This window comes from Torulaspora globosa, chromosome 6, assembly GCF_014133895.1.
Source record: "Torulaspora globosa chromosome 6, complete sequence".
Taxonomy (NCBI): Eukaryota; Fungi; Ascomycota; class Saccharomycetes; order Saccharomycetales; family Saccharomycetaceae; genus Torulaspora; species Torulaspora globosa.
The window spans coordinates 222726-245440 of record NC_050732.1 but is presented as its reverse complement, the minus strand read 5'-3'; the positions used below and the strand labels follow the sequence as shown (position 1 = coordinate 245440).

The 22715-nt window shown below is 49.9% G+C and overlaps 16 protein-coding genes across 16 annotated transcripts; 9 read left to right on the top strand and 7 right to left on the bottom strand.

Moving 5' to 3' along the window:
- Positions 1–262: 262 nt before the first annotated feature.
- On the top strand, positions 263–1600 carry UIP5 (Uip5p; the record flags this gene model as incomplete). Its single annotated transcript, XM_037284577.1, has 1 exon — positions 263–1600. The coding sequence occupies one exon, from the start codon at positions 263–265 to the stop codon at positions 1598–1600; it is 1338 nt and encodes a 445-aa protein (XP_037140473.1).
- Positions 1601–1619: 19 nt separating this feature from the next.
- On the bottom strand, positions 1620–2540 carry PHO86 (Pho86p; the record flags this gene model as incomplete). The annotated part of the gene is made up of 1 exon (XM_037284576.1): positions 1620–2540. The coding sequence occupies one exon, from the start codon at positions 2538–2540 to the stop codon at positions 1620–1622; it is 921 nt and encodes a 306-aa protein (XP_037140472.1).
- Positions 2541–2742: 202 nt separating this feature from the next.
- Positions 2743–3387, bottom strand: HG536_0F01220 (uncharacterized protein; the record flags this gene model as incomplete). Its single annotated transcript, XM_037284575.1, has 1 exon — positions 2743–3387. The coding sequence occupies one exon, from the start codon at positions 3385–3387 to the stop codon at positions 2743–2745; it is 645 nt and encodes a 214-aa protein (XP_037140471.1).
- A 224-nt stretch (positions 3388–3611) lies between these two features.
- On the bottom strand, positions 3612–4565 carry PLN1 (Pln1p; the record flags this gene model as incomplete). The annotated part of the gene is made up of 1 exon (XM_037284574.1): positions 3612–4565. One exon carries the CDS (start codon positions 4563–4565, stop codon positions 3612–3614), a length of 954 nt encoding a protein of 317 aa, XP_037140470.1.
- Positions 4566–5125: 560 nt separating this feature from the next.
- NAP1 (histone chaperone NAP1) lies at positions 5126–6433 on the bottom strand (the record flags this gene model as incomplete). Its single annotated transcript, XM_037284573.1, has 1 exon — positions 5126–6433. The coding sequence occupies one exon, from the start codon at positions 6431–6433 to the stop codon at positions 5126–5128; it is 1308 nt and encodes a 435-aa protein (XP_037140469.1).
- Positions 6434–6927: 494 nt separating this feature from the next.
- Positions 6928–7644, top strand: RPE1 (ribulose-phosphate 3-epimerase RPE1; the record flags this gene model as incomplete). Its single annotated transcript, XM_037284572.1, has 1 exon — positions 6928–7644. One exon carries the CDS (start codon positions 6928–6930, stop codon positions 7642–7644), a length of 717 nt encoding a protein of 238 aa, XP_037140468.1.
- Positions 7645–7677: 33 nt separating this feature from the next.
- Positions 7678–8175, bottom strand: ALB1 (Alb1p; the record flags this gene model as incomplete). The annotated part of the gene is made up of 1 exon (XM_037284571.1): positions 7678–8175. One exon carries the CDS (start codon positions 8173–8175, stop codon positions 7678–7680), a length of 498 nt encoding a protein of 165 aa, XP_037140467.1.
- Positions 8176–8673: 498 nt separating this feature from the next.
- MTC1 (DUF5427 domain-containing protein MTC1) lies at positions 8674–9921 on the top strand (the record flags this gene model as incomplete). Its single annotated transcript, XM_037284570.1, has 1 exon — positions 8674–9921. One exon carries the CDS (start codon positions 8674–8676, stop codon positions 9919–9921), a length of 1248 nt encoding a protein of 415 aa, XP_037140466.1.
- Positions 9922–9965: 44 nt separating this feature from the next.
- FMP46 (putative redox protein) lies at positions 9966–10367 on the bottom strand (the record flags this gene model as incomplete). The annotated part of the gene is made up of 1 exon (XM_037284569.1): positions 9966–10367. The coding sequence occupies one exon, from the start codon at positions 10365–10367 to the stop codon at positions 9966–9968; it is 402 nt and encodes a 133-aa protein (XP_037140465.1).
- A 216-nt stretch (positions 10368–10583) lies between these two features.
- Positions 10584–11093, top strand: LSM1 (Lsm1p; the record flags this gene model as incomplete). Its single annotated transcript, XM_037284568.1, has 1 exon — positions 10584–11093. One exon carries the CDS (start codon positions 10584–10586, stop codon positions 11091–11093), a length of 510 nt encoding a protein of 169 aa, XP_037140464.1.
- Positions 11094–11218: 125 nt separating this feature from the next.
- Positions 11219–12367, top strand: GCD14 (tRNA 1-methyladenosine methyltransferase subunit GCD14; the record flags this gene model as incomplete). The annotated part of the gene is made up of 1 exon (XM_037284567.1): positions 11219–12367. One exon carries the CDS (start codon positions 11219–11221, stop codon positions 12365–12367), a length of 1149 nt encoding a protein of 382 aa, XP_037140463.1.
- A 7-nt stretch (positions 12368–12374) lies between these two features.
- On the bottom strand, positions 12375–12869 carry NIT2 (putative hydrolase; the record flags this gene model as incomplete). The annotated part of the gene is made up of 1 exon (XM_037284566.1): positions 12375–12869. The coding sequence occupies one exon, from the start codon at positions 12867–12869 to the stop codon at positions 12375–12377; it is 495 nt and encodes a 164-aa protein (XP_037140462.1).
- Positions 12870–13465: 596 nt separating this feature from the next.
- SPT10 (Spt10p) lies at positions 13466–15184 on the top strand (the record flags this gene model as incomplete). The annotated part of the gene is made up of 1 exon (XM_037284565.1): positions 13466–15184. One exon carries the CDS (start codon positions 13466–13468, stop codon positions 15182–15184), a length of 1719 nt encoding a protein of 572 aa, XP_037140461.1.
- A 148-nt stretch (positions 15185–15332) lies between these two features.
- On the top strand, positions 15333–15632 carry MCO6 (Mco6p; the record flags this gene model as incomplete). Its single annotated transcript, XM_037284564.1, has 1 exon — positions 15333–15632. One exon carries the CDS (start codon positions 15333–15335, stop codon positions 15630–15632), a length of 300 nt encoding a protein of 99 aa, XP_037140460.1.
- A 476-nt stretch (positions 15633–16108) lies between these two features.
- Positions 16109–18028, top strand: PBS2 (mitogen-activated protein kinase kinase PBS2; the record flags this gene model as incomplete). Its single annotated transcript, XM_037284563.1, has 1 exon — positions 16109–18028. The coding sequence occupies one exon, from the start codon at positions 16109–16111 to the stop codon at positions 18026–18028; it is 1920 nt and encodes a 639-aa protein (XP_037140459.1).
- A 479-nt stretch (positions 18029–18507) lies between these two features.
- On the top strand, positions 18508–22146 carry TRK1 (Trk1p; the record flags this gene model as incomplete). Its single annotated transcript, XM_037284562.1, has 1 exon — positions 18508–22146. The coding sequence occupies one exon, from the start codon at positions 18508–18510 to the stop codon at positions 22144–22146; it is 3639 nt and encodes a 1212-aa protein (XP_037140458.1).
- Positions 22147–22715: the final 569 nt, after the last annotated feature.

Genomic DNA, 22715 nt, shown 5'->3' with positions numbered 1-22715 from the left:
ATCTAAACCCTCGGATATTGATTAGAAATGGCCATAATCTCGCAATAAGTTGCAACGAGCAGCTAATTCTTGCGTTCTCATCAGTTTGACTTCGATTCACTGCTTTACTAGGCTGAGATCCGGCAAGAAGATCGGTCGGCTTGAGTGGACCTCTTGTGCAAAATAGGCCGGTGCTGACATGGCTTGCCAGCTCGCATCGACTGCAATTGCGGCCAATTGGCAACCTACCAGCAAAGCTTGGCTTTTATCACCTTGTTCATAGATGCGCTGCTTGAAAGTTATCACTCGATCGACCGTAGTTGTGCTAGGACAAAGTGAGAGGGAGCTGATGCGGGGGCCCTGGTTCCGGAAATTGGTGGTGGCCATCACAATCGCTGCCGTCTTTGCTGTATTTCGAATCAGCAGTGAGCATTTTGTCGACAGCGACTCTGGGTCCAGACTGATCATAAGAAGATCGCAAATCCAAAGAGTACCGAACCAGGATGCTAGCCTGTCGATCCCCTTCTTAGACAAGGTTAGCAACTTCTGGTATGTCGGAGGAGGAACCGAGATACGAAACAACGAGTTCATAAGGCTTACGAGGGCCGGTTCCAGTGGGCATCATGGCTTGATCCTATCGAATGGTTTGGGGGACAATACGATTGACAACTTCGAGACGGTGGTGAAGTTCAGAATATCGCCAAAGGCAGGGAATATGCGATCTCGGTTAATGGGAGATGGGATGGCTATTGTCATCACACCGGAGAAGGATTTCTTGCTGCAAGATCTGGCGTCATCTTATGCCAGAAGACAGTATGAAATAAACTCTGGTGGGATTGTCGCTGGAGATACACAAATGATGGGTCTACCGAAGAACCTTCCAGGTTTGGCACTGATCATCGACACCTATAAGAACGATGGGAAAGCGGGAACTCCGATTCCGTTCCTAGACATCATATTGAATACTTCTCCAAGCACGCAAGCCTACGATGCAGATAGCGACGGGGCGAAGACTACCGCAATCAAGATCAATCAAAACAAAATACGTCTGAAGAAATCCATTATGACCGGTGAAACTGTCCAGCTGCGGCTAATATACATTGAAAGCGAGAACTTCTTGAAGATTGACATCCAATATACCAGAGAGGGAAATTACTGGATAGAGCTTGTGCATACGCATCTTCCGACCGTGCTTCCAAGAAACATTGAGAGCAATCAACGATATATTGGAATCAGTGCTTCCACTGGTGAGCTATCGCAAACAGTCGATATACTCGGAATAGAAACTAACGAATATCATTTGAAAGGCAAGGATGGCCTGTCAAAAGACTTCTTGAGAGAAATAGAGCTTTATTTTCTCCAGGAATTTAACGATAAGATAGTAATGGAGAAAGATGACTTCCAAAGATGGAAGATGGCGAAATCTAGACCACTATATCAAACTAAGGAAAAGGCTTCTGTAAAACCGGGACGGCACGGTAGTTTCGTCCAGACGTTTGCATTTTTCTTCACAATTCTTATTTGCATCTATTTGGCCTCGGTTTACATAAGGGTCAGTATAAAACACTTCCTGAATGCAAATCGAGGTTCCACGAAAAGATCAAGAGCACTGCCTCGGTGAAAAGATAGCGGTAAACTGGTTATTCCTTTTCAGAGGCCTCGATGTGGAACTGAACCCCCCATAATTCTTTTTCAAATCCGAAGAGGCCTCCTAACACTCTGCTTTCCTTGATTTTGCTGCTTGCAACGAGAGAGAATCCCTTCGCCTTCAAGGTCTTCTTCGTGTGGTCGTCGAAAGAATAGACGTTCAGCAAAATTTTCATAGACTCTCCGTATTTTCCATTCTTAGCGATGGCTCTTGTACGTATCATTGCCCAATCTAGCAAATCTTCCAGGATACCACTAGTCAAGTACACCTTTCTGCATCCCAAAGCGGAGATACCCATAACCAGAGAGTCTTCCGAAGACAGGGACTTATTTTCGCTCAGCGAGATAACAGCGATTGGAGTCTCTCTGTAGACGATGACATAGGTATTATCGGCCTGGGCATCTCTAGGTCCCTTCTCTGGCTTCAAGATGTATTCTCTCAAGTTCATGCCAAAGCAGGATTTACCGCTATCCGCAGTCGCCTCGCTAATCTTGCTCTTGAAGAATGTCTCGGTAACCCTGGAGTATACTGTCAGCAAACACAGGAAGGTCAGCGCCAGCAGAGCTATTGAAGTTCCCAACGGATATCTGTTGAACAGCATGAATTGATAAGCGAACTCAGCCACAGATCCGGAGCTTAAATTTCTCGGCAAAGTTATCGTACGGCCCAGGTAGATCGAAGCGACAACAACCAACACCGCCTTAGTTATGTAATGATGGATCATCCCCCTGTTAGCGAGTGACTGTTGCTGCTTAATGAAATCAACAGAAAGGTTCAACGACGCAGTAGCCAATCCTGGCGTAATCGCAGAACCGTAAATCGTTGGTGGAGCCTCTACATTAATTGGTTGGTCGAGCGAAGCGTCCACTTGCTCTACAGGTTTCCTCCTGGCAAGACCGTCTTTCCCACTCATAACCGCCTAATATTGCAATTCAACGAATCAAAAGAGAAATAAACAGCCATGCCAATGGTGATGATCTTGCAATCCTTCAACAGTCGTCTTCTTATGGGCATTTTTCAGCTGCCTGCTCAGCGAAAACACCCAAGAACCACGTGGTAGTGGCACATTAGCGATGAGCAAGCGATGAGAGCTCTGCAAATGGTCAATTGAGCTTCTACTTGATGGTCGACGACGAGTTGATCGTGTCGCTGCTTGGGTCTCTTTGGATCTGGATATGTCGCATACTGCTGGGGCGTGAGCTGGGCCCCTGGTAGTGCCGGTGGTGCGAATGGTACGGCTGGGCGACCGAAGTCGGCGTCGCAGGTCCTACCGAGGAATTGCTGCTTGCTGGTGCTGTAATCGAGGATGCTCTTGTTCTGCCCAGGATGCTGGCCGGCGGGATCGCCATCGTGCTGGAATTCGTCTCGACGGTTCGTCCCGACACCACTGTAGCTCTTGTCGATTGGATAGAGTACGAATCTGAGAAGGTAGAAGACTTGACAGATGACGAGCACATTGAAAACAGCGGTGTTATGCTGACGTTGTCTACTGGTTCCTGTTCGGAGTCGCGCTCGATTGACCTGGGTTCCGATTTAGCCCTGACGGGGCCCGAATCCCACAGCACTTTCATAGACACGCCGTCATCGTCATTCGGTGACCTGGATGCCGTCGATGCCTGCAGATCTGTCTCCTCTCCCAGGATTTCATCCGACACCAGCTGGTTTCTTGCAGAGGCATCCTTCGCCGGCTGGATCATTCTCCTGACCCATCCCGAAAGCTTCTTCTTGCGACCTTGGAACGTGTGGTCGTGATTAGACATTCGACGAGCAGCAGCAGCCTCTCCACTGTGGTCGCCTTTGTGTTGTACACAGTAATGGTGCTGGTCAGAACGCGTAGGCTAGCAAGAATATAGTTTTATTGACACTGTATATATGAACGACATAAAGAAGGGCGAAAACTATAGAAAAAGCGGTCAAACGGGCGGCTTAACCTAATATGTTAGCAACAACAATAGGAGGATCGGTTGATAGTCAGTTGGGTTGGCTAGCCCACGGTGTTACCGAGAGAATCGACTTTTTCTTCGGCAGCCTGTCCAAGGGTTTCCTTCTTGTGCTCGATGGCCTCCTGGGCGTCCTTTTCGAGCTCTGTCCTGTTGGATTTCAAGTTCTCCAGGGTCAGATTCTTGAGATCGATGCCTGTGCTCACGATCGCGCGAGGCACGCTCTCGGATTTGCTCAGATTGCTCTCGTAGGTCGCGGAGACGGTCTTGTAGGTCTCCATGGCGTGTGCGCGCGTGGGCCTGGTGATGTTGCTCAGTTGCGCCTTGGTGGGCTCGATGTACTCGGAGTTCAGCTTCTCTGCGGTTGGCTTGACGAGCGACTCGTACTTCTGCTTGGCAAAGTCCGCCGTGGGGGCGATGTAGTCCGCCTGCAGCTTGTCGTGCAGCTCCTTGGAGATGCTCTTGGTCGTGCTGGTCAGCTGCGACACATGGGGAAGACTCTCGTCGCCCGGCGTCGTCTCAGCGCCCGAGCTCGTCTCAGCGCCCTTGTCCTTGACGCCCAACTTGAAGGGCTGCACCACAAACTGGTTCAACAGGATGTTCGACACGTTTGCCACGTAGTCGATCCAGAAGTACACCAACCAGAACCCGGGCTTCTTCGAGTGCGCGGACCAGCCCTTCATAAACGCATCGATGCCCTCGCGGAACAAAAGCAGATTCACCAACTCGTCCAGCCTCAGACTCATCTCACTCAAAGAGCCATAAGCCACCTTAACAAACCGGGGTGACCGTTCAGAGTCCACCAACGCGTGTTTCACCTTCAACGCTGCCAAGATAAACAGCGACAGCACCTGCGACACCACGGGAAGCGACACCACCTGGTTCAGCGTCTTCGAAACCGCAGGATACTTGTACAGATGATTCAAAGTCGGCGAATTTCGTGCAAACTTGTCCCTAGTGTCCTTGTTCACCACAACTTTAACGTTAGATCCTGCCATACTGCTCCCGTATCAACTAATGAACGTTCAATGCCGGTTCGATACCAATTGCAATCCAGCTCACCACTAACACCGTCTTATCCCCTGCCCAACCGATCCCGTTACCCTTTATATACTGGCCTTTCCATGCCCCCTAGCCAACCCTTGCTGCATTCCCACATGCGCAACACACCTAGCTGGCTGTGGACGCCTCGCGTGTGGTGAATGGGTTGCGACGAGAAGACCGATAACGCCTGCCGTTGCTCGCGGTCGCCAACACGTCCGGCCTACGAGTCCTGGAGCCCGACAAGACGGTGTCTTGGCCGATAACGGCGTGGTACGATCGCTGGAGCTCCATGGTTGGGTCTTGGTCACTTGGCGTAGACGGCGTTCGGTGCCACAGGTTTAACCATGGTTGCAACGCTCGCTTGACGATTATATAGAGCAAGAAGACCGATTTACTTGTGTCTTTGCAATGTGCTAGTATACCTCTTGCTAGTTGTCTTGAAAAAGCGCTTGTCCATCAAGAGTGTTATGAGTTGAAAAAAACATAAACTATATAGATCGGGCGTGGTATGTGGTCACGACTGCTTGCATTCGGGAGCAGCTTCCTTCTTCGCAAAATCGTCTTGTTCTTCTTCGTCTTCTTCTTCGTCTTCGTCTTCGTCGTCGTCTTCTCCAGCTTCATCGTCGTCGTCGTCTTCGAAACCTTCGTCGTCCGCCAGTTCGTTGTCGAATTCGAACTCCAGGGCGGCTCCTGTGAACCAGTCGACGGCGCGTGGGACGAGTTTGTCCTTCAATTGCTCGCCGATGGAGTAATCCAGAGCCAATCTTTCTTCCAGTTCCTGCAGCTCGTCCTCGTCTTGCTCGTCTGCGTCGTCTGCGTCTTGGGCTGTCGGCTCCCTGGTGGGGACCTTTGGCGGATCGAAGAAGTTGAAGAAGGAGTCGACGGGAGTGATCTTCTCGATGGTTCTGACCTGCTTCGTGGCTTTGTTTCTCTGCTTCCTCATCTCTACGGAGACGGTAGGGTTCGACTCGTTGTCGGTCCACTGGATCTCGTCGCCCTCGGCGTGGTCGTAGATAAAGTCTCCGGAGTAGCCGAGCTCCTTCTGGTAGAAGTACGTCTTGGTCAAGCTCTTGTTCTTGAAGAAAGGCGTGTCTTCGTCGAAGGTGAACACCAGCTTGAATCCCGGTCTGCCGTCGCTCAGGTACTCGAGCTTGATATCCACGAGGTAGTCGAGCACTTCGGCGTCGCGGTCCGTGATCGTCTCGGAGACCACTGGCAGGTTCTCCAGAGCGGTCAGCCAGAACGAGGGGATCCCCTTTATATCCTGCTGTTCTTCTTCGTTCTTTGCCCTGTCTTCAGCTTGCTCCTCTTCTCCCTCCTCCATCGCAAGCTCCCGGCCCTTCTTGACCTCCTCCGCGGTGGGCTCTTCTCGACCGCTCACTATCTTGTAACGGCGTTCGTGCAGTGGCGAGTACTTGCTTAGATATTTCTGCTCCAGCGCGAACATTTCCATCTGGAAGTCCCTCTCCAGCGCAAATAGATCGTTTTGAATCTTTTTCAGACCGTAGAGCCTGTCTTTCACAATCTCAGGCAGCTGACTGACGTACCCACTGTCCTGTCCCACCAGCGAGCCCAATTTGTCCTGAATACTCTGCAACAGGAAAGGCTGATTCGACAGAGCACTCTGTATGTCTTCCTCGCTGATCGTCTGGGGAATAGCTTCACCCTTCCCAGAGCCTCCGTCAACAGCACCCTCCGCCTTCAAAGGGTTTCCGTTCTTGAGAAAGCTGCCTGTCAACACGCTGGCTGGCGTGTTATGCGGGGTTGGTGCGTTATCAATCTTCATAGAAGACTTCGGTTTCGTTCTTATAGGTGCAGACATCGTGGTACGGCTATCGGAACGCTGCAAACGGTCTCCTTCTATGCTACTGGTCGTCAGCTCCAGTTAGAAGGTAGCTGTGAATAATTTGCAAGTTTTTTTGTTGAGAAAATAGGAGCCAAGAACGAAGAACAGTGAAAGATAGACGACATCCCGCAATAAAGAGAGCGACTCTGAGCTCAATGCGGCCAGGACTTGTATAAAACCAAGAGGTTATCGGAATCCAAAAAAGTTGGACCTTTTTCGGGCTCTGTAGCGTCCAGCAGGCCAAGAAAGGCCGGTTCTCTTGTTGTCTTGTTGTCCGACACTTGTGCTTCCCTAACGGTGTGCTGTATCAAGAGCATGGGGCTCTGGTTGTAGCATATCGAGCGAGATGGGCCAGGTCATTAGTATTTTGGCTCTTTAAGGTAGAATCGGGACTGTTTAAAAACTAGATCGCTACATACCTGGTAAGAGGTTGGCGAAAGGACTTCAAATCGCAAAGAATCGAACTCGCTATGGTCAAGCCTATTATTGCACCAAGTATTCTGGCTTCAGACTTTGCTAACCTAGGCTGTGAGTGCCATAGGGTGATCAATGCCGGGGCAGACTGGTTACACATCGACGTGATGGACGGCCACTTCGTGCCCAACATCACTTTGGGACAGCCAATTGTTAGTTCGCTGCGTCGGGCTGTACCAAGGGCTGACGACGCTTCCAACGTCGGTAAGAAGCCCTCTGCATTCTTCGACTGCCACATGATGGTCGAGGAGCCCGAGAAGTGGGTTGAGGAGTTTGTTAAATGCGGCGCCGACCAATTCACCTTCCACTACGAGGCCACTAGGGATCCACTGGCATTGGTGAAGCTCATCAAGAAGCAGGGCTGCAGAGCCGCGTGTGCAATCAAGCCGGGGACCCCTGTCGACGTGCTGTACGAGTTGGCCCCTCACCTCGACATGGCGCTGGTCATGACCGTGGAGCCCGGTTTTGGCGGCCAGAAGTTCATGATCGACATGATGCCCAAGGTCGAGAAGTTGAGGGAGAAGTTCCCGGACCTCGACATCCAGGTCGACGGCGGTCTGGGCAGGGACACCATCCCACACGCGGCCAAGGCCGGCGCCAACGTTATCGTCGCTGGGACCAGCGTGTTCACTGCTGCAGACCCAGCCGATCTTATCTCGTTCATGAAGAGTGAAGTCCGTGGAAACTTGGCCTCAAAGGGCCTCCTAACTTAATGTACACACTCTCCTATATATAGCGGATAAATCCTAGCAGAAAACCGGGCCCCCAAGGGTGGTCCCCTGGCCGCCGTTCAACACTAGGCCTTGGCTCGACGAATCGTCGATCACTCTCCACAGAGCATCCTTCATCTTCGCCAAAGAACTCTTTTTCTCCTCTCTCTTCTGCGATTTGCCAGCCTGCACATCTACCTCCATGCCGTCTTCATTGGCGACCTTATCCTGCAGCTCAGCCAGCAGTTTTCTTTGCTCTGCATACTTAAGGTTTCTTTCGATCTTCTTGGCCCGCTTTTTCGACAGAGTTTTGGTGGTCAAAGCCTGGTTGCCGGCAGTTTGGCCCACTTTTCCGTGGAAGTACAGCTCCAATGGCACCGACTTGACCTGTCCCGACTTGGACTTCTCACTAGATCTTGCCGGCTGCAGCAGTCCGGCTCTTTCACGCTGGTCTCTTTTCCTAGCAAGCGACTGAGTCTTGCGGTTGAGGTTGGTGGTCAATTTTGGCCTATTTATCGAGTTCTTCGAGGGCATAGCTCGTCCAAATCTACCGTATCTGCTACGCTTTTCTGCTTGCAATGTGGTGAGATGAGATGAGATGAGCTTATCTATCCGAAAAATTTTCCAAGTCGCTTACAGCTATAAAAGATCGGCGAAGAAAGCTGGTTTGGCAGTCATTGCGGAGCATTCAGCGAATGCTTGAGGCTCCCAGCACGGCCAATAAGCTTACTCTTTTGCTCCAAGAGTTTTCTCCGCCAGAATCGTCCGTTTTTGACCTACAGCGCTCGCAATCAAGTAGAAAGACTCGCAAGGCCGGCCATGTGTGAAGACGAGGCCCAATGGCTCTTGGAGCAACAAGAGCTGTCTTGTGTATGCTTAAGTACGTTCTTACTGTGCCAGCTGGTGCAAGGCTTATCGCGTCGCGGATCGTCAAGAGGTGCTTCTTCAAGGAAAGTTCACATTCGAGAGAGCAGCAAGTGCCGGGTTAGGTCGCTGCTAGTGGCTGGTTGGTAATCGCAAGGGTTGCACAGGATGGCAGAACGCAAGTCTACGGAGGCAGATGATGTGTTTGAGTTTCTGGAGTCTTTGCCGCAGACTGGCAGAGATGGTACGGGGGACAAAGGCGACAAGCAAAAGAGTAAGAATAACGAGGATATAATGGAGTTCCTCGATGAGCTGGAGAAGAGCAATCTGAGTTTGAGCAAGAAGGGCCGGGACGCGGAGAAGCCGAAACAAGAGACGGCAGAAGCCAGCAAGGAAACGGCTGCCACAGAGCGTCCTGGGGCTGAATCGAAGCGGAAAGAAGCGGAAGCTGTCGAAGAGCCGTTGCACGACCCCATTACGTCTTTATCGAAGTGGTGGTCTTCTTCGGGATCTGCCACGGTGTCCAGTTTCTGGAACAAGACCACCGAGCAGGCGTCGAGCATCAAGACGAAGCTGGCGCAGGACCAGCTGGATCTGTCGTCGAAACTGAGCGCCGCGGCGATCACTGATCTCGCCAGGAACCTGCAGAAGATGGTCGCTCGCGAGACCGACGAAGTGCTCCGGATCCATCTGGTTCACGATCTGGTCAATTTCCCGCAGTTGCAATACAATGTGGAGCAGAAATTCGACCAGGTGCTCAGCTCGCAGGTGCAGGGCGGTATTAGGATCTTCGTCGACCAGTGGGGCCACCCACACAAGTCTGCCGAGGATGCGCAGAGCAAGAGCACGTCAGTACGCAAGCTTAATATCTTTAATGGCAAAATTGCCGACGGCGAGAAACTCGCCTTTGCAAACTTGGACAACGCTATCAGGCTGTTCGACACGGCCCACGAGGAGTACATGAAGCAACAAGAGCAGTCACGGGAGCACACGGCCGATGATGGCAGCAGCAAGGACGGAATAAGCGACATCTTCATCTCCATCTTGCCGATCGCCGTCCCTGGGAACAACCAGAAAGCGGGCGACGACATTCCGACCACCGACTCGGTTCACGCCGGCAACTTCAGCTTCACCATCATCCTCAAGGATATCACAAACGGCATCTCCAGCATCACCAGGTCCCAGGGGTTTCCCATGAAGTGGGTCGGCTGGCTGGAGGGAGAATCCAACTGGAAACCAAAGCACGCAAGAGAGCAGCCCAAGGAGGAAGATGCATCCAGCGGCGCGGCCGCGGAAGACGACGAAGAGGAGATCGTCGATCCGAGCGACTGGGTCAAAGAGTGGGTCGAGGACGGCCTCTTCCTCTCGCTCGGCGTCGTCGCCCAGAACTACGTAATCGAAAGAATGGGTTTCTAAACGCGCGCCTCGCCTACATAACATAGCAACGTATCTACATATCTTCATTCCGGCTTGTTCTCCGGTTCCAACAGCTTCCTGATGCTCTCCGCATCATTCCCCATCCTCCTCTCCTCCCAATCCACCCACAACGGATGCTTCCCGCTCCAGTAGCCCTTGGCGACACACTCTTTCAGCTCCGAGTGGAACACCGAGTCGTGAGATTTCCTTGCCAGCAGTTCGCTCAGTTTCGGAATCTGGCTCCGCAACACGTTCGGATTGATGCTATTCATATACTTCAGCTGGTCCAGCGTTGGGAACTTCGTATCCAGCTCCACGTTGTACTTCTCGCCCGCATCGCATTTCAACACCTGCAGGATCGCTTCAGTAGCCTTACCGTTCTCGAGATTGTGGGTAAACAACGAGATCACCTTGGGCTGGTGCTGCAAACTCCTTAACATCGACATGGCACAGCGACCGGTCAATTGGCTGCTCTCCAGCACTGTTCAAGCTGCTCAACAGCTATCCCTTGAGCCAATCGGTATTATCATTCGCAGTGCGGGTAACGGGCCTTTTTTTCACCACTCTTATAGCGAATAGCAAGAGAAAGTACAGCGAAACTGCCCACTTCTGGCGCTCTTGCACCGTTGATCCCCCGCCAGATAGCAGCGTAACCCACCAGGATGTCCGACAGAGGCTCTGCAGAGCCAGTACAACTCGCTGCAACGCACGGATCGCAATCGAAAAAGATATCAGAGGGCGAGGCGGACCTATATCTGGACCAGTACAACTTCACGACGACGGCTGCCATCGTGGGCTCCGTCGACCGCAAGATCTTTGTGCTGCTTCGAGACGGAAGAATGCTCTTCGGAGTGCTGAGAACCTTTGACCAGTACGCGAACCTGATTTTGCAGCACTGCGTGGAGAGAATATACCTTACAGAGGCGAACCAGTATGCCGAAGAGACGCGCGGCCTGTTCATGGTGCGTGGCGAGAACGTCGTGATGCTTGGCGAAGTGGATATAGACAAAGAGGACCAACCGCTCGAGTCGATGGAGCGGATACGCTTTTCCGACGCGGCAAGGACGAAGACCCACAGCGATGAGACAAGATTCAAGAGGGAGACCGCCAAGGGCAAGCAATTGGCCCGCTACGGGCTGCTATACGACTTCCACAAGTCAGACATGTATTAGTGTATAGTAGAGGTCACGTGATTTTTTCAACTAGTATGAAAAGTTTGAAGGCAGCTCATCGCAAGCTGTAGTGGACCGAAGTGTAGCGGTCTGGTGGGTCCTTTGGGTGTCTTTGAGCGTTGGAAATGTCGGTGTTCTCCGAGTACAAGGACTGCATTGAGGAGGGCGATTTGGTGCTGGTTTGGATTTCAAGAGATAACATAAAGCCGATCAGAGTGGATTCGAACGAGATCTTCAACACTAGATATGGTTCGTTCCCCCATAAGATGATGATTGGGCAGCGGTACGGGTCTCAGATTGCGATTAGAACGAAGGGAGCGAACAAGTTTGCGTTTATCCATGTTTTACAGCCAACACCTGAACTCTGGACGCTGTCTCTGCCGCATAGGACGCAGATCGTGTACACGCCAGACTCGTCGTACATCATGGAAAGGCTGAATTGCAACCCGAGGACGAGGGCGGTCGAAGCAGGCACCGGATCTGGGTCTTTTTCCCACGCTTTTGCGAGGAGTGTGGGCCATCTGTACAGCTACGAGTTCCACGGACCGAGGTATGAGGAAGCGCTGAAGGAGTTCAGAGAACATGGGCTCGTTGATGCAGACAAGAACGTCACCATAACGCATAGAGATGTCTGCAGGGACGGTTTCCGCATACGGAGGGAGGACGTGACGTCGCACCAGTTTGGCGAGGACGAAGGCGAGGTCGCCATTGGGGCAAATGTTGTATTTCTGGATCTGCCGGCTCCCTGGGACGCTATTCCGCACCTGGAAGAAGTGATATGTAGCGACGAGAAGGTCGGGCTGTGCTGTTTTTCGCCGTGTATAGAACAGGTTGACAAGACCATCGAGGCGCTGAACAAGCATGGTTGGAGCGACCTGCAGATGGTCGAGATCCAGGCCAAGCAGTTTGAGAGCCGCCGGCAGATGGTGCGGACTGTCGATGATGCGATCGAGAGGCTAAGGGACGTCAAGAGGCGTAAAAGCGAAGGGCTGGAGAGGCGCAAGAGGATGTGTGAGAGTCTGGTCAGCGACCAGCCAGAAGCAGATGAAACGGAAGAGAAAAGACCTGTTACGGAGAAGACAAAGTTCAATCCTTTTGGGAAGGGAGCCCGCGTGAAGGAGGGGGACGCTAACTACAAATGGAAGGAGGTCACCAAGGTCGAACCGGAGATCAAGTCCCACACCTCCTACTTGACCTTTGCTTTTAAGGTAGCCAATAAATCTCGAGATGAGGAAGCCGTCCAAAAGATATTGGAATCTACCGAAAGCAAATAGTCCCGGACTATTTTGCGCGTTGGTCAGCCGCCTTAGCGGCAGCCGAACGCTGTTCCCACAAGGGCATATCGGCCCTTACTTTCTCAAGTACTGTGTAATCTAAGTCAGCGATAATCAATTCTTCACCGTTACAACCTGATTGTGCGATAATCCGCCCCCAAGGGTCGATAACCATCGAATGACCCCACGAGATGCGTTCGACATAGTCTTGTGAAGAGTCGGCGCCAGATCCCGTATCGTGCTTCCCGCTTTGGGCTGGCATGACAACAAAACACTGAGTATCAACAGCACGAGCTCTCCCCAGTAACTGCCAATGAGCTTCTCCGGTTTTCATCGTGAAAGCACTCGGGAAGCATAAAATGTCAGCACCTTTGGACCGCAGCTCTAAGGATTGCTCAGGAAATCTTATATCGTAGCATATTTCCAGCCCAAGCCTACCTACAGGCGTCTGCACAATCTCTGCCGCCTTGCTACCCGGTTGCACACCACTAGATTCTTTCATGACTGGGCCGTTTGGCACATCCACATCGAACAAGTGGTAATTTCTGATATGATTGAACCACGTCCCCTCGATGATTTATGTACAACAAAACATTCTTGACTCTTCGCTCTCCATTCGCAACCTCATAGTCAGTAGGTGGCAGATGGACACCGATTGCAACATCAATCCTCTTCGATGTTCTGTCACACAGCTCTCTGATCTCAGCTCTCAGCTCCTCGACAAACCTTGGACTCTTCGCAGCCAGTTGCTGCGAGTGGATCGCATTTCTAGCTATGTAATCCGTCGCCTCCGGGAAGAATATGACTTGGACGTTCTTATCCACAGCTTTGCTTATCAAAGACTTCACTGTCTGCAGATTTCGACTCAAACAGGATGAAGAACACAGCTGACCAATCGCAATTCTTGATAGAGCACTCATTGGCGGCGGTAAATCGATTGGCAGCGCTTGCTCTTCATAACCAAGCAGTTCTATTTCTCTGACTTACTAGTCTATCTAAGTACAAGGCGCGTCAAGGTTACTCGATGACTTAAACGTCATATCCTTAGGCTGACCAAATAGAAGGTTTGACCCTGGGAGTTCGATGTTATAAACGTGAATGACTATGTTTACACAGACAGGAGGATTGGTAGAGGAGGGTCACTTGCAGGATCAAGTTTTGACGCCATTACAGCCCCATACGATTCTGCTTAAAGATGGAGAGACGGTCGCGACCATGTACCCAATACCGGCTAACGCAGATCTTCTGCCAGTGGGATTGTTGGCCTTCTTGCTGGACGAATTCAATATGGAAATAGAGAAGGGCGACAGCTTCCCATACTACGAGACGTTATCGTTGAAACAGTTCAAAGAAGCATGGTTCCATGCTGATGGCCATATAGCTGTCATGGTGCTGGGCGAGGTGCCTGAGCTTGACTACAGCATGGAAAACGATTTGTCAGACTTGGAGAATAACTATGGGACAGATATTGAGACGATGAGGCAAACTTCACAGTACAAGAAGCGCAAGAAGCGTCGAAACTTAAACTTGAACATCCAATGGGAAAAGCAATGTCTGGGCATATTTTCGCTGCAACCTGCGTATCCAGGACGTTCATCTCATATTGTTACGGGTACTTTTTTGGTTAACGCCGGCATTCGCGGCAAGAGAATTGGCCGAACCCTGGTGGAGACCTTCATCGAATGGTCAAAGAGGCTTGGTTTCACTTCATGTTACTTCCCATTGATTTACGGGACAAATGTCGGGATCCGACGAATACTGGAGAGTCTGAATTTCAAGAGAATAGGCAAGCTGCCAGAATCGGGCATCCTGAAGGGATTCGACGTTCCGGTCGATTCGTTCATCTACGGGAAGGAGTTTACACATATTACTAAGAGCATCGATCTTTTACGAGATCCTCAGAAGACGAACGACATTGCCAAGTATGAGCGACTGAAATATTACCTTGAAACAGGCAAATACCCTGCGAACTGCGATCGGAACGAAAAGGCGCGACTACGGGTAAGCTCGAGGACCCACTCCGTTCTCAATGGTAAGCTAATGACCCGGGGACGCGAAATAGTGTTTGAGCCTGATAGGCAGCGCCAGATCGCTATGGAAATGCACGCCGTAGAGCACCAGGGGATAAATAAGATAACCACGCGAATCGTTGAGAGATATCACTGGAAAGGCATCAAGAATACGGTATCAGAAGTGATTGCCCAGTGTCACCGCTGTAAGATGAGACACCAGGACGGCGTCGGTGTAATCGTAAAGCCCGGCAAGTCTGTGAAACAGGCCCATATGTTTGCAGCACACAGCGAGAGCACGGACGACGATCTCGATCATTCTGCACAGCTCTCGAGGATGGCTGCCGTAGTGGTGGGATCACTACAGGCGGATGTGGATGACCACGAATCCGCCAAGGATTCGACCCCGGCAGACGCTGAAGAGCGCCAGAGCGCAACGCCCCAAGTCACAAGCCTCGATTTCGATAAACTAGACAAGTCCCACAACCAACTCATGCAGCCAATGCTGAGTACTGAACAATCCATGAACGCCTTCAACCGTTTTATGGAAGAGGAGCAACAAAGGAAAAGACGCAAGTTTACCAGCGTCAACAGCAACGCCGACAACAACCCAGAGAACTTCGAGCAAGAGACTCCAGGCACCGTGCCAGTCCTGGATAAAAACGACCAGAACCTGATGGACGACGCAATATTGGGACTCCAGGAGAATGTGATGGCAGCCGTAGAGCTTGCCCACAAAGGGCGAACAGCGGAACAGACACCGGACTCTGCAGACGATGACGCTGGCGGCGCCAGTGTCTTTTACTGACCTCCATCTCCGATTTCTACGCCTTTGTAGTTTTACATCAGTGGTTCCTGCACACAAAACGAGACACACACACACGATGGCCTGCAACACTACCAATAGCACCTCCAAGACGGCAAGATGATGCCTAGACCAGTCCCCAGGAGTTTTCATGAATTTTTCAATCACCTCCAAATTCGCGTTGCTTACGACTATCATCAGAACAAGCAACTTACGCTGTCCTCATAGCTCGGCCCTACTGGAAGAAGCAGTCCCGCAGACGAGCCCTTCTACATCTCGCACCCCCCAGCCAATGATCTTCTTCTTCAAACAGATCAGGGATATCTTTGCGAAGTCCCACAGCACGCTGCAACAGATCCAACTTTCTCGCAGAGCGTTCTTCCGTCTGCTGGGATACCTAGCAAGCTGCGCTGTGATATCGCTCGCCTCGCAATCCAAGCTGCTCCATTAGCACAACCAATTGGTCGTCTCAATCGTGCCGTCTGCCGCGTCGCCTAAGCCACTGCCAAGGTGACAGTTTTTCAATCTCTACAGCACGCAAGACAGCCATCAGCCAGACAGGCGTCGCTACGCCAGTTATTGACAAGCCCACTAGACGCCGTTTCCTCGTTAAACGCCCAGCCAAGCCTACACAGCGACTAGATAGCCTTTTACAGGACCTCCAGATAGAGTTCGTAAGCGTTATTAAATATTGTAGGTTGCCCGTACAGATTGATCTTACTTATAAGGTTAAGCTCTTTTTTCTTCCTATCCTTACTTAGTTGCTTGCCTCCAAGAGAAGCAGAGTCAAGACAGTGCGTCTGCCAGGTGCCAGGTTGTTTCGATCAGCGAGTGGATCTCAGGAGAGTTTGAGTGTTGTCAGCTTTGATAGTTGGAGGTTTGAGAGGCGGAATTGTGGTCTTGGAGAGACTTTATTTTGGTTGAAGGATGAAAGAACAGTTTTCGAAGTTGACGGTGAATCAGGAGGGCAAAGATGAAGTGGAACGTGGTGATTCAAGCGTAGCGAGTTCCGGTATGCAGAGCTCTGGCGGATCTGCGGCGAAAGTTGGTGGGGGCGGGCCGTCTTCTTCGCATTATAACAATATCAATGCAAATCTGCATGCCCGTGTGAAGGCTTTCCAGGAGCAGAGGGCTTTGAAGAGGTCAAGCAGTGTGGGGAGTAATAAGGGGGACACAGAGGCGGCAGCTCGTGCCAAGGGAAACCAAAACATGCAGCAGATCGTTAATAAGCCGCTGCCTCCGCTTCCCGCTTCGTCGGTAGCAGAGAGCGACGGCGAGGTCGAACAGCCTAGAGTGCAGGCTACGGCAGCACATCGAAACGTAGCAGCGGTTCCGGACCTGCTGAAGCCTCATTATGATAGAAAGAGCGGTGCTCTGCCCACGGCTCAGCAGGCTTCGAACGCTCCAGAGAACCTGGCACAGTTTAATCCGAATAGAAAGGCTCCCAGACGACCTCCTTCAGCCAGAAACGTGATACCTAATGTGAGCAGTAAGCCTGCTCAGGGGCTGAGTGCTCGTAGGGGATTGCAACTGCCCATGGGGGCGATGTCGCTGAGACTGCCTGGTAAGGTAGAGAAACACTCGACATCTCTTGCGACACAGGAGTTTGCGTCAGCACCGTCCAATAGCAATCATTTGACAAGTTCGGGGGGCGGTGGTTCGGGCAACAGATCGAACCCTGGTTCTCTGATAAATGGCGTACAAAGCACATCGACCTCCTCGAGCAACGAAGAGCAACGGGACACGGAGGGTACGGCCCCCAGAAATAGCAATAGTAATTCGGGCGGTCTCTTTGCTAACTTCTCCAAGTACGTGGATATAAAGTCGGGGTCTCTGAATTTTGCCGGCAAGCTGTCATTGTCATCCGAGGGTATAGATTTCAGCAATGGATATAGCTCCAGGATAACGCTGGAGGAGTTAGAGTTCCAGGAAGAGCTTGGGCACGGCAACTATGGGAACGTTTCCAAAGTTCTGTACAAGCCAACGAATGTAATAATGGCAATGAAGGAGGTCAGATTGGAGCTGGATGAGGCGAAATTCAGGCAAATTCTCATGGAATTGGAGGTCCTGCATAAGTGCCAATCACCTTACATTGTTGATTTTTACGGTGCATTTTTCATCGAAGGTGCCGTTTACATGTGTATGGAATACATGGATGGAGGCTCTCTGGATAGGATTTACGATACCTCTCCCGAAATTGGCGGCATAGACGAGCCGCAACTAGCATATATCACCCACGCGGTGATCGAAGGACTAAAAGAACTAAAGGACGTCCACAACATTATACATAGAGACGTCAAGCCAACCAACATTCTATGCTCAGCAAAGCACGGTACAGTTAAACTATGTGATTTCGGCGTTTCGGGCAATTTAGTCGCGTCACTGGCCAAGACTAACATAGGGTGCCAGTCCTACATGGCTCCCGAGCGAATCCGGTCTCTGAATCCCGATAGAATTACATACACCGTTCAATCCGACATATGGTCCCTCGGGTTGAGCATTCTGGAAATGGCACTAGGAAGATATCCGTACCCTCCAGAGACTTTCGATAATATATTTTCGCAACTCAGTGCCATCGTGGATGGCCCTCCTCCCAAATTACCTCGCGACAAGTACAGCCCCGAGGCTCAAGACTTCGTCTCAAGCTGTTTGCAAAAGATTCCAGAAAGAAGACCCACCTATGCTGCACTATTAGAACACCCCTGGCTGACAAAGTTTAAAGATGTTGACGTACAAATGAGCACTTACATCACAAGCAGACTCGAGAAACGAAGAGAGCTTCTCGCTGAGAGAGGCGAAAAGGAGCTGCCAAAGCATTTACCGGCACTGCATATGGGTGGCTTGTAAGAATAAGTGTAATGATATTTTCCTATGCACCTTAGATTTTCGCATTTTTCTATATAGCATTATAGCTCAAATTGACATACTATTTAGCAATTCTTCAGCCTCGTTGAATTTCGACCCGGAGAGGCATGCATCAAGCATAAATTCCTTAGCTAAGTCATTAATGGAGGTCAATAAAATAGCCGAAAGCTCTTGAATGCTTTGAATCCGCATCTTCTTGTAATTTATTACTGTCGTTCTTTCGTGATAGTTTTGGACGGACAGGCAGCCGCAGCCAGAATATTCTTGATGAGCTAGCATTAAACAAAATAAACAGGGCTTAAATCCCACAATTGCTTTACAATTGAGTTAAGAGTGTACTGGTTTAATCTGGTGAGGTGTTTCGAAATCCTTCAGACTGCTCCACCGGTGGTGGGCAACTCAGCTTTTTTTTTCTTTATCATTTCAAGCCTTAAACTGAACTACAGGGCCCTTCTTTTTACATGCTGGGCAGAAGGTTGAGTCATGTACCGTCATTTGCATCGCTGAACATTCCTTACAGGAAATCCTTTGGTCACAAGTTCAGAGATGCGATTGCCAACTGTGGGTCGCGAATGAAACCTATTAGGAAATACATTTTTCCGAATTTCCTAGCGGTACATTATTTCTACATCATCATGGTCACAATTATTGCCTCTATTCTCATGTACCCCGTCAAAGACTTTCGCTACATTGATATTTTGTTCCTAGCTGCTGGTGCCACTACACAAGGTGGTTTGAATACTGTCGACACCAATAAACTTTCGTTGTACCAACAAATAATAGTTTATCTCACATGCATCTGCTGCACACCGATTGCGATACATGGATGCCTTGCCTTTGTTAGGCTGTACTGGTTTGAGAGACACTTTGACAACATTAGAGATTCTTCGAAGAAAAACTATAAAATGCGAAGAACAAAGACGATTTTAGAACGCCAAATGACCAACAGAACGATATCACGAAGATCACAGCGCACTGGGCAATCTAGGCTTCCAACGGCGGCGTCGGGAAATGACGACAACTTTCAGGAAAAGCTGTTCAGTGGTAAAAAGCTGTACAGAGATGAAGGAGAACCTGCGACTGCGGATCAGCAGGCTGAACCGTCAGAAAGCACGAGGAAAGACGGTCTGGACCTGAATGGATCCTCAGGCTCCAGCTCAAACACAGCGAATAATAATAATGCTGTCCTTTATCCGAGAGGAGACTTGACATTTGAGGAACCAGGCATCAGGAGACGGAGCAAGCCTCGGGAGGGGTTTGTTGGGAGAAGGAAATCGACGGAAATATCTCCTGAAGATATGTATAGATCAATTCAGATGATGCAGGGACAGCATCAAGAGGATTCCGAGGATGAAGGCCCTGCGTTAGTTATTAGTGGACCTAATGATAGAGGCTCAAGCTATTTTGAAAATAATGAACCGCAAAACGATGGCCAGCAAGGCGAAGTACACGAGTCCACGAATCATTATAAGGAAAGCAACAGTAGTGATGTGTCTGAAGAGGCGGCAAATAAGGAAGCCGAGCTCACAAAGAAGTCCATGGGTGAATCAGATCACGAGGATCTAGGGAAAGGTGTCCCGCACGGAGATGAGTCCGCTAAGCCAGCAATTCAGTTTGATGTCTCGGCTTTGCCCAAAAGACCAATGAAAAACCGTTACGGGACCAGCATACGCGGCCCAACTTTGCAGAGAAGAAGATCCAGCAGGGGCTTACTCAAGCACCTCTCCAAAGGAAAAGCTATTGGCCAGAAATTGAGAAGGCGTCTATCATCCAATACTATGGAGCGTCCGTCTGCAAAACAGCCAAAGAGTCATATAGACGAAGAAGAGGCATCAGATAAGGACAACATGGAGGAGTATTTTGCAGACAACGAAAGTGATGAAGAAGAGGAAGATTTGAAGACGCACAATTTTAGCCATCCTTTCGAGCGCATCCACACATCCGATGAAATCGGTAGCTCCCATGTCTCATCCAGCAGTAAAATGCCTAGAAGCTTGACAATGGACGCTCATCAAGCTAAGAATTTAGACGACTTAACACAGTCACCTGAATTCCAAAGATTGATATATCGTGACTGGAAAAGAAGACACAGGAAACCAAACCCACTGAGAAGAAAAAGTTGGACTGCGAAAAAAAGTGAGAGTGAGTATAGCACAGGGTTCCCATGGATGCAAGACACTTTCAACTCCGATGACCAAGCCTCAAATGACCACGAGTTAAACCAAGAAGATTCAGTGCATAGTTTTGATGCTGAAAATGACCTCGCCGAAAGGTCGTCTAATGATGAAAACAAAGCTATAAATGACGATCCTGATGAGCAAAGGAATAGAAGCTCCCTTGATGAGGAACTAGGATATTATGGCCTGACTATTGACCCAGATTTTTCTGGCAGTCCACGTCCTCGAATCGCACGTACTATGAGCACTAACTACCTATCGTGGCAGCCTACCATTGGTCGTAACTCCACGTTTGCGGGGTTGAATAAGGCGCAAAAGGAAGAATTAGGCGGCATCGAATATACTTCTATCAAACTGCTTTGCCGCATCCTTGTTATATACTATGTGGGATTTATGATATTATCCTTCGTACTATTGCTGCCTTGGGTTTTATCCATGCCGAAGTACAAGCGGATAATTCGAGAAGATGGTGTGTCACCTACATGGTGGGGATTCTTCACAGCCATGAGTGCCTTCTCAGATCTAGGACTTACTTTGACTCCAGACTCCATGAACTCGTTCAATGAAGCAATTTACCCGCTCGTGGTCATGATCTGGTTCATTATCATTGGTAACACCGGCTTCCCAGTTCTTTTGCGGTTTATTATTTGGGTGTTATTCAAACTATCTCCAGAATTATCTCAAACAAAAGAGAATCTTGGTTTTCTGCTTGACCATCCTCGTCGTTGCTTCACGTTGCTATTTCCCAGCGCTGCCACCTGGTGGCTGCTCATAACATTGGTCGGGCTCAATTCCTTCGATCTAGTGATATTTCTCATTCTCGACTTTGGCGCCCCAGTTTTGAAGCCGATTGGTAAAGGTTATAGAGTGCTGGACGGGCTTTTCCAGAGTGTGAGCACAAGAACGGCAGGCTTCTCTGTTGTTGACATAAGCCAATTGCACCCCGCGGTACAGGTGTCCTATATGCTGATGATGTATGTGTCGGTATTGCCGCTGGCCATTTCGATAAGAAGAACCAACGTTTATGAAGAGCAGTCTCTAGGAATGTACGGGAAGATGGAAAGGGAGGACACTCTTCACTCAGAAGAGTCCGATAGCAGTGAGGGGTCAGCAGGTGATTCAAACCTACCAAGGGCGCAAGCTAAGAAAAAGAAGAAGGATCCATCCACCGAGTCATTCATCGGAGCGCACTTAAGGAAGCAATTGTCTTTCGACATATGGTTTCTATTTCTTGGCCTATTCATTATCTGTCTTTGTGAAGGAGGCAAAATCAAAGATCCGACAAAGCCCGATTTCAACATATTTGCGATCCTTTTCGAAATTGTGAGTGCGTACGGCACAGTTGGACTTTCCCTTGGGTTCCCGAACTTCAACACTTCTTTCTCAGGACAGTTTACAACCCTATCAAAGCTGGTAATGGTTGCGATGCTCATCAGAGGTAGACACAGAGGCCTCCCATACGCGTTGGACCGCGCTATCATGTTACCCAGTGATAGATTGGAGCATGTCGATCACATCGAGGATCTGAAGCTGAAGCGCATTCCGCGAAGCGCAAGCGACAACGTTGATCCAGTTACTGCATACTTCAAGAAAAAAACAAGCCAATTGAATAACCTCTTCGGGCGCCTAAGGTCCACCGTGGCAAAACCTGAAAACTCGGCACTGCACTCCTACGAGGACAACCATGACCGTCCCGATTACAATCTCCCTGGAGCCCGTAACTCCACACGGGACCCTCTAGATTCGTCCTCTCGCCATGCAGCACCTCGTGGTGACCCTTCGCTGCCATCATCCATGCATTCAACATCGTCGATGGAGTCTCCAGGCTCACTGCACCATCTCGATGGGCTCTCAGCGCGCCGCAAGGAGCGATCAGACGACGAGCCACTCGACACGAACATACCCGTCTCCTACCAAGAGTAAGACTATAATAAACTACAGCATATATATCCAGTCATAATGAGGCCTTGCCGCCACTGTCACCAACCAACGCATCATCTAACCTGCAATAACGTAGCCGCTAATACCTTTTCTCTTCCCGTTACCCGGATTGATGATGTCCTGACATGTCCTGGTCCCTTCTCGACGTCTCGCCGTCGGACAAGACGATGTCCATCGGACAAAAAGAAGCGATGATGCAACGATGAGGTGAAAAATTTTTTCACTTTATGTGGGCGGCAAATTGCAAAACTTGGCAGTATAAATTCCTCTCAGAATTCCCAAGACTTTCGCACTTTCTTCTCACTCTTTGCTTCATCTAACTGTCTTCATCCCATCTTCTCTATTGTATACATCCTATATTTCATGTAGACCAATTTTCTTTTCCGCGTTCACCCCATTACTATCTTTACATATTGTCTTTCTTTCTTGTTCTAGTAGATCCAATAATAAAAGGCATCGGCTTCTTTTTGATCGATCTGTGATTGTTGGAAAGACAGACAAACCGCTGAAAGCTTCGTATCTCAGTCCAAGTCCCCAGGCAGAGTACTTAA